General features: G+C 36.0%; 1 protein-coding gene across 3 annotated transcripts in view; it reads right to left on the reverse strand.

Moving 5' to 3' along the window:
- Positions 1-15,571, reverse strand: part of TSC22D2 (TSC22 domain family member 2) — a 65,190-nt gene that overhangs the window by 24,199 nt on the left and 25,420 nt on the right. The window contains exon 2 of one of the 3 annotated variants that reach the window (XM_084875941.1): positions 7,108-7,165. The exons of the other annotated variants lie outside the window; for them this stretch is intronic. Within the exon in view, the coding sequence (XP_084732067.1) occupies positions 7,123-7,165 (43 nt within the window). The 3' untranslated portion in view covers positions 7,108-7,122. Of the gene's footprint in view, positions 1-7,107; positions 7,166-15,571 lie in introns of those variants that run through there. 3 annotated transcript variants of the gene reach the window in all.

The raw sequence follows: 15,571 nt of genomic DNA on the forward strand, positions 1-15,571 counted from the left end.
CTCTCAAATTCAGATGCACTTCACTCTTTTTACACGAGTGGATCAAAGCACACCTAAAGGAGTCCCAAAATGTCCTTGTATCCTCAGCATAATCAATAATTATGCAGTGGGAAAACATCTTTGTGATCGATAATATGTTAAACATGTCTCCTTATCCATTTTTGAAAAAACAAAACACATTTAGAGCTACCTTTGTATTAATACCAATAACAGGGACCTACATTCTTAAATATGGCAGCTATGAAACCAAAGAACTAATTAAAGAATGTTCTCAGTTCAGTGTTTCTACAGATTTTGTAGTGCAGCTTATATTTTCACACAAACTTAATTCCTTTCCTAAATGCTTTTATTAATAGCAATCATCTGGTTTTTCTGCTTCACATTTTAGATTACCTGTTGTACAGGAAGGGTTTATAAAAGGTTTGAACATAAAATGGGAAAAGACTAAACATCACTTGAAGTGTTCAAAAGACAACTGTGAAGATGTATGTAGACATGGTTCATGTATAAGAAAAGTGGCTGCAATAAATACTACTACTACTAAATTCTCTTCCAAGTCAGATTTATAATCTAGACCCAGAAGATAAACTCAGAGATGGTCCAAACTTTTATACTATGACTTTACCAAGTTACTTAGCTTCTCCAAAGGATAATAGGACTAGATACAGAGATTCAGTGAAATAATGCATTCGTTTTGTGTGTTTTGAACATGGTAAGCACTCAATATGTTAACTATATAATTTATATTAGTAAAGCTTATGGTAAAACTCTAAATATAATGAAATACACAAAGAATATTGACTTAGGAGTCAGGTGATCTGGCTCATTGCTCCAATTATATGTAATAATTTCTAATATTCTTTCCAGATACTATATTACAAAGGATTTTAATGTACTTAAATGCTTATTACAGGGTTACAATATCAAATAAACAAAATCCCTGAGTCTGAATTTACAGTCTAGTGCAGAAGACAGACAAAGTAGAGATGTGAGAAATGCTAAGACAGAAAAAGATTTTACAGGGTATTTTGGGGGCACATATCAAGATTTAGGGTCAGGAAGGAATGTTTAGTAGAGGAAGTGCCACAGTTGGGCAGAGATAAGAGCACACACAAAAATATCCCAAATAAAAACAATAGGTACAGTTGACCATGTTAGAAAATTCAAATAATGAAGACCAGTTTTGAATTTCCTCGTAAGAAAGGACTGTGCCCTTAATGGGAATAAAGAAGTGAAAAGGGTAAAGAAATACTCAGAAGACAAGCATTGCAGTACTATATGATTAATTAGCTATGAGATATTAGGGAAGTTTGAATGTAAGGAGAGATACCTAGAAGAATGTGAAAAGAAGGTCTAGATAGCATCCTGAGGACACCAAAAATATTGAGGACAAATAGAAAGGAAAAGTCTGCTAAGAGTACTGAGGAGAAATAACCAGAGGTGGAGAATCCAAGATGGCTGCTCGGGTAGGTAACTAGCCGCAGCCGCACACAACAATTTTAATAAATACAACTAAAATATAAAATGGACATTACCCAGAACTACAGGAAAGTCGACTGACTGGAAATCCTACAACAAGAAGCAAGGAGAAAACCAGAAGGAAGCACGGAGGAGCTGTAAAAGCCTAAGGTACGGAGACACGCGGCGCACGCGGAGAGGACGGAGCCGGAGAGGAGGGAGGCCGAGTGCCTGGCGGGCGTTCCCTAGCGGAAAGGAGATAAAACTCCGACTGTGCTGGGCCCCCGACTGCTCTGAACCCCAGTTCTGGGCCAGACCCCGGGGACTCAGGCTCAGCCATAGGGAGCTGGGCTGTAAGTCGGAACCCCGGGGTAGCGGAGAAAGGAGGTCCCGGAGGCGCACTCACTGCCCCCAGAGAAGGGACGGCCGGCTGTGCCGCGGGATTGCCCTGGCCGGAAGGAGACTGGGGCTCCAGACTGCTGTGAACGCCACCTCCAACTCCACTTCCAACTGAACTGAACCCCAGTTTCGGGCCCATTGCGGGAGAGCTTACACTGTTTGGTAGCAGGCGAAAATCGAGGGCACCTTTCTCTCAGAGGCGCTTGCAACAAGTACTGAAGGACCCTGAGTCTCAGGAGTCGCATAGGGCGGGGCTGACGGAAGCCGAGGCTGTAGGCTCCACCCTGAAACGCCGCCCCATCAGGAAAGCTGCCTGCGAAAATGCCTAAACCAAATAGATCACAAAGGAAAGAAATGGAGGACAAAAAGCGACTGGATATAGAGTTCAAAACCACACTTATAGGGTTTTTCAAGAGACTCCTAGAAAAGGCCGATAAAATAAATGAGACCTATGAGGATATGAAAAGGGATCAACAAGAAATGCTAAGGGATCAACAAGAAATAAAGAATACATTGTCTGAAATAAAAAATATTCTACAGAGTCCTAAAAACAGAAGGGAAGATCGCAAGAATCAAGTCAAAGATTTGGAACATAAAGAGCCAGAAGACACTCCTCCACAGAAGCTAGAAGGCAAGAGAATCCAGAAAATTGAAGATAATGTAAGAAACCTCTGGGACAACTTCAAACGATCCAACATCAGAATCATGGGGGTCCCAGAAGATGAGAGAGAGCAAGATATCGAAAACATACTGAAAGAAATAGTGACAGAAAACTTCCCCCACCTGGGGAAAGAATTGGACTTACAAGTCCAGGAAGCACACAGAACTCCAAATAAGAGGAATTCAAAGAGGACCACACCAAGACAAATCATAATTAAGATTCCAAGAGCAAAGGACAAAGAGAGAATATTAAAAGCAGCAAGAGCTAAGCAGGTGGTTACCTATAAAGGAGCACCTATACGATTGTCAGCTGATTTCTCAACAGAAACCATGCAGGCCAGACGGGAATGGCAAGAAATATTCAAGGTGATGAATAGCAAGAACCTACAGCCAAAAATACTCTACCCAGCAAAGCTATCACTCAGAATCGAAGGTCAGATAAAGAGCTTCACTAATAAAAAAAAGCTAAAGGAGTTCATCACCACCAAACCAGAATTATATGAATTGCTGAAGGGGGTTCTTTCAGAAGAGAAAGTAAATAAAGATAAAAATATGAACAACAAATACGTAACTATCAACAAGTGAATCTAAAAACCAAGGAAATTAAAAAAAAAAATCTGATGAACAATATTAACTGTTGAATATAATAGAATCAGAGGTATGGAAGGGGAGTGAACTGATGATTCTTGGGGAAAAGGGGACAGGGGAATGTGGGAAGAGACTGAACATAAACTGTGCACCTATGGATGAGGACAATGGGGGTTGGGGAAAGGGCAGAGGGTGGGGTGGGAAGGGGGCGGAAAAGGAACACTTGTAATAATATGAACAATAAAAATTTATTTAAAAAAAAAAAAAAAAAAAAAAAAAAAGAAATAACCAGAGGTAGGAAAAAAACACAAATAAACCGGAAGGGATGATTTCAAAGATGTCAGAATATCAGTCCAAAATTATGACATATCACTATTAGCTGTGTACAAATAGACAGATATTTGGAACACTAAAAACTAGTTAAGAGCTACTTAGTCATAACTCCAACTATTAGTGGCCATACAAATATACTCAAGGTCAGGAAAGGAATATGTGAACATTGTAACAGTAATAGTGTTAAAAACTTGGACAAGGTTTGATTTAAAATTTTTTTTTCTTTTTTTTAAATTTTTATTTTTTTAAAATATATTTTATTGATATTTTACAGAGAGGAAAGGAGAGAGATAGAGAGCTAGAAACGTCGATGAGGGAGAAACATCGACCAGCTGCCTCTTGCACACCCCCTAAAGGGGATGTGCCCGAGACCAATGTACATGCCCTTGACCGGAATCGAACCTGGGACCTTTCAGTCTGCAGACCGACGCTCTACCACTGAGCCAAACCGGTTTCGGCAAAAAAAAAAATTTCTTTATTGATTAAGGTATTACATACTAAGTGAAATAAGTCAGAGAAAGGATTAAGTTTGATTTTATTTCTCAAACCTTCCATAATTTCAATTTTGAAAAGGCAACTATTTAAGTACTAAAGAGCTGATGTACAAATGTATTATCTAAAAGAAGACTTTTAAGAAAGAATTCTCATTTTCTGATGACATATCAAGTTGTCTACATATTTTAAACCATGGCACTGAAGAAATTAAGCTTATACTTGTTCTGGAGACTATTTAAATTTAACTGAAAAATAAGTTCTTATGATTTCACCTTTTTTAAAAGCAGTATTATTGTGTATTTAACTTTAGGCCATATTTAGACAAAGGAACTTTATTGTAAACCAGTGGTCAGCAAACTGGGGCTAGCGAGCCACATGCGGCTCTTTAGCCCCTTGAGTGTGGCTCTTCCACAAAATACCACGTACACACATACAATGCGATTGAAACTTTGAGGCCCATGCGCAGCAGTCGGTTTTTGGCTCTCAAAAGAAATTTCAATCCTTGTACTGTTGATATAAGGCTCTGCTGACTAATGAGTTTGCCGACCACTGTTATAAACACTTAAAAACAAGAAAATGGTTATAAGGTTTGGAGGTCATTTGAGAATAAAATTAAACTAACCTAAAGAATTCACATAAAGTAGGTGCTCAATAAAAAATTCCACATATTTAAAAAATAAATTTTGCTGCATAATTATTTTAAAAGTAGACATAAAAGAAGATTTTAATAGAATTATTCACAACTAAGGACAAATAGGAAACTAATTCAGCACTTAGTAAAGGGTTTTACCTGGGATTCATTCCTCTACCAAGAAACATTTGTAGTTTAAAGTAGGTTTTAAAACCCCTTCCAGTGTTTGCTATTAATAAACCTTAAATATTAAAGGCTGAGTTCCTTAGTGGTTAGTACTACACTAGCATTTTAGTCAGTACTAAAACTTTTATAATACATAATAAATGTGCTTATAATTATAAGTATTAAATTCGTTATTTTCTAATACAATAAGTACCTAATTTTAGATAGTAAGCAACTTACCAAATTTATTTTTTGGCAAGTGCTTTAAAAGATGCTTTTGTAATAGAGGATGGGCCATCACTATTGAAGTTCAAAGAAAATCAAATTCATGTATCTACATCAACATACACTAAAATTCTCTTAAGTTATCCTTCAAATTTTCCAGGGTTACTCTTCTTACTGCCATACCAACTGAGAGCCCAAGATCCAGTTAGAAAGCTATATTTGCGTCAAAGCTAACAGCTATGTGACCTGAACAAGTTACTTAGTCTCTCTAAAACTTTCAATTTCCTTCTCCGTAAACTGAGGAAATTGATAGTATTTATATAACATGGCTGTTGTGAAAATTAAATAACATGCCAAAAATACTCAGCTATGTGTGACTGTAGTAATCACTCAGTACTAAAAACAACTACTCTGTGGATAAATCCAATCAAACTTGGTCACATAGATTGACAGTACACTAAAAGCAGGTAGAATCTATTTGTTCCATCAGTCTAATGGTCATTTATAATAAACCAGTCTTGGATAAATATCAATAATAGTTAAAATCTGTGTATTCATTAAAAATTTCCTTTATAAGTTACACATTGAGGTGTCTAACAAAGCTTCAGCCCTTAGACACAAATATTCAATAGCAATGTTACTCAACTGTTTTTGAAAATCTGACAAATACTCGGAATCTTTCACTGAAAACTGAACATACGTAACATTCAACCCAAAATTCCATAGGGGTGGTGATCCTTTGAGGCTCACTCACTGACTACTAAATATGGACAAGCTACACTGAAAGTTAGAAATTATTTTCCTAATTTCCAAAGTTACACAATTTATGGTAGAAAGTTAAAAAAAAAAAGAAGGGTATATAAAATAACAGACAACTGTTGTTACTTTATTGTATTTCCTTCTAGACTACAATGACTGGTTTAAGAAATCTAAGTTTATAGAATATGATCCATATAAAGTCATGGAAATATTGTATCAGAAACAATGTAGAACATTATTTTAAAAATAAGGATGGGTGTGAGTGATGGAGTGAAAAAGGGATAAGAGAGAGAGAGAGAGAGTGAGAGTGAGAGAGAGAGAGAGAGAGAGAGAGAGAGAGAGAGAGAGGGAAAGAGAATAACCTATCTCTGGTTAAGAATAAAGTCAGAAGTAGATACAGTAGCCTGTTTATATGATAATGTCAAATAATCTTTAAGAGATGTGCAGGATCTGTGCAGCGCACTGTAATGAAATATTAATTCTTCAACTACATGACCATGACATATAACTTGAAACAAATTCTTTTTCTTCATTTGCAAAATACTGTATGATTATCTTCAGATTGCAGATCAAGATTTCCTAATCTAAACTGTATTATTCCAAGAAACCCCTGTAAAAATATAGCTGTGTAAGAAACAAAGCAAAGTAAGTAGGCACACAAAACAGTTTAAAAAATTGTTTTCTAAGCAGAATATAATCTGAAAGGAAACAGTTTAATTTTCAGGGCATACAAAAAATGTATATTGACTTCTAACATATTTTCATTTGATAATGGCATCTTAGGTGTTCTCAGTGCAAGAACTGAGAAAATTTTCTTGGCTTTATTTTTAGAGAGATCAAGAAGAAAGATGCCTTTTATTAAGAAAAATAAAATCCCCAAAGCAATAAACTAATTTAAACTAGTTTATGAAGAAAATAAATGTAAGTTTTTAAAAAAAATCAATATATTATTTCTCAAATTATCTCCTGTAATAATAACTAGAAAGTATTTGGGGCTCTTACCTACATAGTAAGCATCCATAGCAGATGCAAAAGCAATATTTACATAACCTTACTATAATATAGGATGCCTCTTTATTTTAAAACCTGATTATTTATTAAACACCACTGCAAACATATGGCCTTTAGCTTCATGAGACTTTGAAAGGATTACATCAAGTATTTAAAATTCTAAGTTTTAACTTATATTTAATACTATATTTAGTTATACAATGTGCTCATTTTGTTCATAAATAGCCATCTCAATACAATAACATCAGGTATAATACATAAAATCTAATCCATTATGTCTTACCAATTTATGACCTGATGAGACACTCTTGTGGACAACATTCAGTCCTTAGAAGCTAGAATTACCCTCCAACCATGTGAGGGCATCACAACTTTTAAACTTTCGGCTTTCATCATTATTATGTCACATTCCTCCTCCGATGCTGAATTCTAAAAAAAATTCTAGCAAAGAGTTTAAGTAAATAAATGTTTTAATCAAATAGCCTTTAAAAATCTTTTATAGCAACGTTTTATGCTTTACCATGATTACACAACTGATATCTTGCACTTAAAGTATTTTTTTAATATAAAATAAGTTCATATTTAATCTGGATACTTCAAACTTTAAAATTTCAGCATGGACTTTGAGGCCATCGAGAATACTTGTTAGTAAAGAGTCAACAGAAATGGAATCAATTATAGGTTTAAGATCATGATCCAGAAATTATGATTTCACACCATAACTTCCTATAGACAGCTTTGTAGTCCTTTAGAATGGCACTGGAATTCTATTGTTTGGTCCACATCCATCTATAAGTCTCGTAGACTTATAGCACAGGTGATGGATTAGTTATGATCTATACTGACTATTTAAATGCTCAAGACAGCAATTTTTATACCTAAATCCTAGTCTGTCTCTACCACCCCCAATTTAAAATTAGACATGACAGAAAGAATAAAATGTTATTTTATATGTTTTTATAATAGGACACATAAACTGTGTCCTATTCAGAAGTGGTCCTACTGTTCATCTGTGTATGGCACATTAAGAAAATTTGGAGTAGGAAGAGTTAATAATGGCATCAATTGCTTCATTAAGAATATAATCTTATTAAATTTTTACAAGAAAGCTTTAAATTGGTATCTGTTTTAATCACTGAAGAGTAATATTAATAAAAATTTCTTCCTGATAAGAATGCTCATTTATATTTTCAGTTGCCAGTAATCCACAGAAAAGGCAAACCACATATTTATAGGAATATTTTTGCCTAAATTAACTACCTAATGATGTCATGGGGCTGAGGGGTGGATGAAGGCCACTTAAGTGCAAAGTTATAGAAGACTCAAAGACAGCATTGTATAGAAAACTCTGCAACCATCTCCAGAGATATTTGACCCAAATGCAGGGGTTGGAGTTAGGCTATTATAAGTTTTAAACTTTTAATGGCATTTTTATATTGCAAAGTGTCATTTAAGACTCTAATATAATTTGAAGAAGTATTAGGATTTTTCCAATTTATAAATATCTTTCCAAATGTAATCTCACAACACATTTGACTTCAATAAAATCATACAACTTTACTGTCATTTGTCAAAGCACAGCCTTATAATGTAATCACCTGGTGAAGGCAAAAATCCATGTTTATGAAGATAAATAATAATTTAAAGTTGGTCATTTCATCATCATATTACCGAAATGGTTTTTGAAAGTTTAATGCAACTCTTGTCTCCTATCAACCAAAATACCACCATTAAAGTACTACATTTTAAAAAGTGTTATTTTGATAATTTACTCTTTTGTGAAACAAGTCTCAAGAGAAGAAACAAAATCCAGCCATATTAAGCAAAGTAAAATTTTCCTGAAATATATGTATGCTGGTGATTTGCTTGTCTGTAAGGCTTTGATGAGCTAATCATTTAAAGGGCAAACTACCTGACACTTGGTTTTAAAAGGCCTGCCAACAACAAGTATTGTTATGATAAATGCCTGCAAAGCCTTGGAAACCAGAATAGAAACCAGCCATAAAAAGAAAAAAAATTTAAAGTGTGTGTGCATTACACAAATGCATGGCAAAATTTGACTTTAAGAGCTATATACATTTAAAAAAGATAAAACTTCTATATCAAAATTTTCCTGAGCATGTGTTTTCACAATTAGTTGCTACTAAGTACAGGAGTCACACTTGATTTCAAATCATGAAATTCCAACATGCAAAAAATTCTTATTAAAATATAAAATAAACTCAGGTAATGGAAGGGCTTGTGGATTACGATAATTAAGATTAATTAGAAGTCTCCTAAAAATGAGTATTTACTTAGAGATCTATTCATATATATCAATCATACTCTTGATTCTGTCTCAAGATTGTGATAAAAAACAAATTCTGATCACCTTCATAGTTATTCTCCTTTAATTTGGGAGGAAAAACCCCACTTAATTGAGAATATGCTATTAAAAGTCCTGATAGTACAATCCAGCAAGAACTAGGCTAATATTCACCATTATTTAGATCACATGTGTCAAACACAAGGCCCGCGGGCCAAATCCAGCCCGCCAGGCCTTGCAATGTGGCCCGCACCGCGCTGTCATCACTGCACTCCGCTGTCAGTTTATGACATTGTCAGCTTATGACTGTTCAGTAAACCATTTGGCCGGCGATTTAGGCTGGATTTTAGATTTTAGCCCCTTCTCTGATTGAGTTCGACACCCCTAATTTAGATAGTTTTAAGAGTTTAGATAGGCAAATTGATATTAATTGAACAAAATAGCACAGGGACAAAAAGGTAGATGATTTAATTTTCAAGTCATTATTTCAAAACTGTTAAGTGAAATCAAACAAACTTAAAAATGTTCCTAAAGAAAATTATTTAAATAAATATGCTTAGCTTCATTTGATATAAAATTTAATTTTCAGGTATAAACCACATTCTTTGAAAAGTTCACTACACACTGTTTTAAGGAATCCTGGACATGATAAATCAATGCTGGCTTCTCTAAAGGTCAGAAATTCTTATTTTTGAATGGAGAAAAGGGAAAATGGAGTAATTCTGTATGCCTTCAATAAATTTCATAGAGTCTTTCCATACATTATGTATTGAAGAAATAATGCTAGAAATATCAAAGATAAACTTATGGAAAAAAATCAGTTCAAAGGTACCTATTATAATGAAAACACTAGAAAGACTGTGTTCCAAGAAATTCAGATATAAAAAGACATACACAATTACAGGAAACCTCATATATCTGTGGTTGAGCCAAGATACTAAATATAGAACATAGTTGCTTAGCATGTTATGCATTATATCAAATGCATCTATTGGTGGAAGAAATACAATGTATAGCTTAAAAAATTTCATTAATACAGTTATGAAAAGGTCTAATTAGTTAACAATATTTTTAATAGAGCATATTTATTCACAAATGACTTATACTACTCATTCTTTCAAAAGTAAAAATTTTATAGAGATACAAAAAAAGAAAGAAAATGGGGGTGGGAAAAGAAGATAAAAATAGAAAAGTGGAAGCCAGTTATATATCACTCAAATATATGCAATAAGGACGTGCAGGCTTTGCTAACAGAAAGTTGAACACTTGACTCTGAGATTTTATCAATAACAGCTAACATAAAGGAGAGGTAACTGTTCTTGAAATTTAAGATATCACCATATATTACGTCTTTAAGAATTGATACCTCATTTCTTAAAACAAAGTATAATTATCCTAGACATACAACTTTTTCCCTCTGGAAAAACTAAGCAATATCTAAAACAGAAACAGCTCTAATTTGACCCAGGATTCCCACTTCTAGGAATATATCCCAAGAAATCAGAAATACGTACCAATCAGAAAGGATATATACACTCCTATGTTCATAGCAGCACAATTTACAATAGCTAAGATTTGGAAACAGCCTAAGGGCCCTACAGCAGTTGGGTGGATTAAAAAAACTGTGGTACATCAACACAATGGAATACTACATTGCTATAAAAGGAACTTTTATCATTTGCAACAGCATGGATATACCTGGAGAGCATTATGCTAAGCGAAATAAGCCAGTTGGAGAAAGATAAATATCATCTGCACTCACTCCTTTGGGAATATAATGAACAACATAAACTGATGAACAAAAATAGATCCAGAGACAGAGAAACACTGAACAGACTGTCAAACCTCAGAGGGAAGACAGGGGAGGGTGGAGGTGAGGGGTAAGAGATCAACCAAAGGACTTGTACAGATTCATATTAGTATAACCAATGGGCATGCACACTGGGACTTGTCCTGGGAAGTGGGAGTGGCCATGGAGGGGTCAATGGGGGAAGAAGGGGAGACCTGGAATACTTGAAACAATAAAATAAAATAAAAATAAAAATAAAAATAAAACAGAAACAGCTGCTCCAAATAAAGACAGAATTTTCTGAAGCTCAATGGTTAATAGTCACCGTGAATAGAAGGAATGGAATTAGTCAGATCAACTCTTTTCCTTCCTTGTTCCCCTTCTAATAGTGTGTGGATTTTGGGAGAGACTACCTTATTTATCTTGATACTAGAGGTCCAATGCACAAAATTCATGCAAAGGGCGTGGCCCTTGCAACTGCGGCCTCGGCTTCATCTGGAAGGACATCGGGAAGGTCGTCCGGCTATCCAGTCTAATTAGCATATTATACTTTTACCAAGTAAGTATGTAAAAAGATGTATTTCTGGATTCCAGGACACAGGTTATATATACATCAATATTTCTGGGCCAATTATCACAATTAAAAACTTAAAAAATAAAAGATGACAGTGAGCACCTTCTGAATTGTTTAATATTTATAATGATATTCAACCTTAGAAACAATCAGGAAACAAAATGGTATAGACATGCTGGCTCTTAAGGATGTTAATCAATGATACATTTAAATTATCACATTTAAATTAATTTGTCAAATATGAAAAATATTTTAGTAGTCAACTGATACCTAAACACAGAAGCTAACTTTTGGTAAGCTAACACATTTACATGCTCTAATCAATCACAAGATCTAATATAGATCCTGACTTAAGTGATTTAGAATATTAATATGTATGCATACACACACACATATCAGCTAGAACAGTGGTCTGCAAACTCATTAGTCAATAGAGCAATGATTGAAATTTCTTTTGAGAGCCGAAAACCAACTTCTGCGCATGGGCCAGGAAGTTTCAATTGCACTGTATGTGTGCGCACAATTATGGTATTTTGTGGAAGAGCCACACTCAAGGGGCCAAAGAGCTGCATGTGGCTCGCGAGCTGCAGTTTGCCAATCATTGAACTAGAATATTAGCCATTTCTCTCATCTTACTACTATCAACTCAAATTTTAATGAAAACAAAAGCACACAAGTCTCTGTTCTTTTCAAAGTCTTGATTTACTTAAAACCTATTTGGTGAAAAATAAAAACAAAATAAACACCTTACCAACTATTTCCACCTTTTTCAATTGTTTCTCAGATTTCTGAAAACAATTATCATGACCTGTCAAGAGTAGGCTGTGGTGACTTATGTAAAAATTACTAAGTAGCCGAAACCGGTTTGGCTCAGTGGTAGAGCGTCGGTCTGCGGACTGAAAGGTCCCGGGTTCGATTCCGGTTAAGGGCATGTACATTGGTTGCGGGCACATCCCCTGTGGGGGGTGTGCAAGAGGCAGCTGGTTGATGTTTCTCTCTCATCAACGTTTCTAGCTCTCTATCCCTCTCTCCTCCTCTCTGTAAAAAAATCAATATATTTAAAAATAAATAAATAAATTACTAAGTAAAAAGGAAAGTGGTAAACATATGTGCAGAAGCATATAATAATAGAAGAGCAATTAATAATTTCTCATCACCAATTCTGAAGTTCTGTCATGTGCTGAAAATAATGTCAACGTGTCAGGTGTCCCATTTTAGCTAGCAATAGCAAAGCTGAGAGAAGAAATGCTACATATAAATATGTCAATCAACCTTCAATCTTTTCTAGCCTTAATTTCTCTACCAAGCTGTAGATCTGCAGCTCCGGCGATATCCCAAGTATTTCCACCTTGACTTTCTTTTTTCTTTTTTAATCTTTATTGTTCATATTATTACAGATGTTCCTCTTTTTTCCACCCCTCCGTTGCTCCCCTTCACCAGGTTCTTTCCCCATCCATCATTGTCCTCATTCATAGGTGCACAATTTATGTTCAGTCTCTTCCCACATCCCCCTCTCACCTTTTCCCTGAGAATCGTTAATTCACTCCCCTTCCATACCTCTGATTCTATTATATTCACCAGTTAATATTGTTCATCAGATTTTTAAAAAAATTTTTTTGGTTTTTAGATTCACTTGTTGATAGTTACGTATTTGTTGTTCATAGTTTTTATCTTTATTTACTTTCTCTTCTAAAAGAACCCCCTCAGCAATTCATATAATTCTGGTTTGGTGGTGATGAACTCCTTTAGCTTTTTTTTTTATTGGTGAAGCTCTTTATCTGGCCTTCGATTCTGAGTGATAGCTTTGCTGGGTAGAGTATTTTTGGCTGTAGGTTCTTGCTATTCATCACCTTGAATATTTCTTGCCATTCCCATCTGGCCTGCATGGTTTCTATTGAGAAATCAGCTGACAACCGTATAGGTGCTCCTTTATAGGCAACTACCTGCTTTGCTCATGCTGCTTTTAATATTCTCTCTTTGTCTTTTGCTCTTGGAATTTTAATTATGATTTGTCTTGGTGTGGTCTTCTTTGGATTCCTTTTGTTTGGAGTTCTGTGCGCTTCCTGGACTTGTAAGTCTACTTGTAAGTCTAATTCTTTCACCAGGTGGGGGAAGTTTTCTGTCACTATTTCTTTCAGTATGTTTTCGATATCTTGCTCTCTCTCTTCTTCTGGGACCCCCATAATTCTGATGTTGGTTCTCTTGAAGTTGTCCCAGAGTTTTCTTACATTATCTTCAACTTTCTGGATTCTCTTGCCTTCTTGCTTCTGCGGAGGAGTGTCCTCTGGGTCTTTGTGTTCCAAATCTTTGATTTGATTCTTGCGATCTTCCATTCTGTTTTTAGGACTCTGTATAATATTTTTTATTTCAGACAATGTATTCTTTATTTCTTGTTGATCCCTTATTATTTCTAGTTGATTCCTTTTCATATCCTCATAGGTCTCGTTTATTTTATTGGCCTTTTCTAGGAGATTCTTGAACAACCTTATAAGTGTGGTTTTGAACTCTATATCCAGTCACTTTTTGTCCTCCATTTCTTTCATTTGTGATCTATTTCCTTGTCTCGGCATTTTCACAGCTTCCCTGATGGGGCGGAGTTTCAGGGTGGAGCCTACAGGCTTGGCTTCTGTCAGCCACGCCCGATGCGGCTCCTGAGTCTCAGTATTCCTCAGGGTCCTTCAGTACTCTCTGCAAGCACCTCTGAGAATGAGGTGCCCTCGAGTTTCGCCTGCTACCAAACAGTCTAGTCTCTCCCCCAATAGGCCCGTAACTGGGGTTCAGTTCAGTTGGAAGTGGGATTGGAGGTGGTGTTCAGAGCAGTCTGGAGCCCGTCTCCTTCCCACCAGGGCAATCCCGTGGCACAGCCAACAGTCCCTTCTCTGCATGCAATGTGCGCACCTCCGGAAGCTCTGCCTTTCGCCGCTCCCCTGGGATTCCGCCTCACAGCCCAGGCTCCCTCTGTTTGAGCCTGGGTCCCCAGGGTCTGGCCTAGAACTGGGGTTCAGCACAGTCCGGAGCTTTTATCTTCTTCCTTCTAGGGAATGCCAGCCAGGCACTCAGCCTTCCCCTCCTCTCCGTGTGTGCCGTTGTGTCTCCGTACCTTAGGCTTTACAGCTCCTCCGCTCTTCCTTTTGGTTTTCTCCTTGCTTCTCGTAGAATTTCTAGTCGGTCAACTCTCCTGTAGTTCTGGGTAATGTCCATTTTATATTTTAGTTGTATTTTATTGAAACTGTTGTGTGTGGCTGCGGTTAGGTGTTTACCTGTGCAGCCAGCTTGGATCCTCTAATCCTCTCCACCTTGACTTTCCATCAGCCCTTCAACTCATCCAAAAGTAGCTAAAAACAATCTCTACACTATTTTCTTCTTTTCAAACCAATTCTTCCTCTAGTGTCATAATTTCCCCATTCAATTAGGTTTGATATTAAGCAGACAAATTTGATGGCTTCCCTATCATATCATATCTAATCTGTTGCAAAATTGTGTAATTCCTAACTTCTGATAACTACTCTCTTCATCTTCATTGCCTAATTAATGCCTTCATACCTTTCTAGTATCCAATCCAAGATCTCTTCTCTGTTATATTCAATTATTTTATGACCAATCAAATTTAACCATCCTTATCCTTTATCACATTAGCCTTGTATCGGGTCTAGTAATAGTTAATGTCGTTTTTCAACATTCGTTTAAAATCTTGCTTGGTGTTGACTTGTATTGACATAACCTTCAAACATGTGGTATCTACATAACGTGTGAAGTGCAATTAACAAGTTTTGCTTGAAAAAGTTTGTGTTTGGTTTGTTTTTTGTTGCAGAACTAGGGCTAAGAAGATGGCGGATGAAGAGCATATTCGGCACTGCATGCTTTACGAGTTCCAATTAGGAAGAAAAGCAAGTGAGGCTGCAAAAAACATCTGTAGTGCTCTTGGTCAAGATGCAGTTAGCACCAGAAAATGCCAGCGTTGGTTTGAGAAATTTCGCAAGGGAAATTTTTCGTTAGATGACAAGAGTGGTCGAGACCGTGTGTCCAATTTTGATCAAGAAGCTCTTCAAGCTCTTTTGGTGCAAAATCCTCAAATTACCCAACAAGAGCTTGCGACAACTTTAAATTGTTCACAAAAAACAATTTCCAATCAATTGCATGCACTTGGCAAAGTCCAAAAGTTTGGAAAATGGGTTCCTC

Source organism: Pipistrellus hanaki (genome assembly GCF_964339955.1).
Source record: "Pipistrellus hanaki genome assembly, chromosome: 2".
NCBI classification, from domain to species: domain Eukaryota; kingdom Metazoa; phylum Chordata; class Mammalia; order Chiroptera; family Vespertilionidae; genus Pipistrellus; species Pipistrellus hanaki.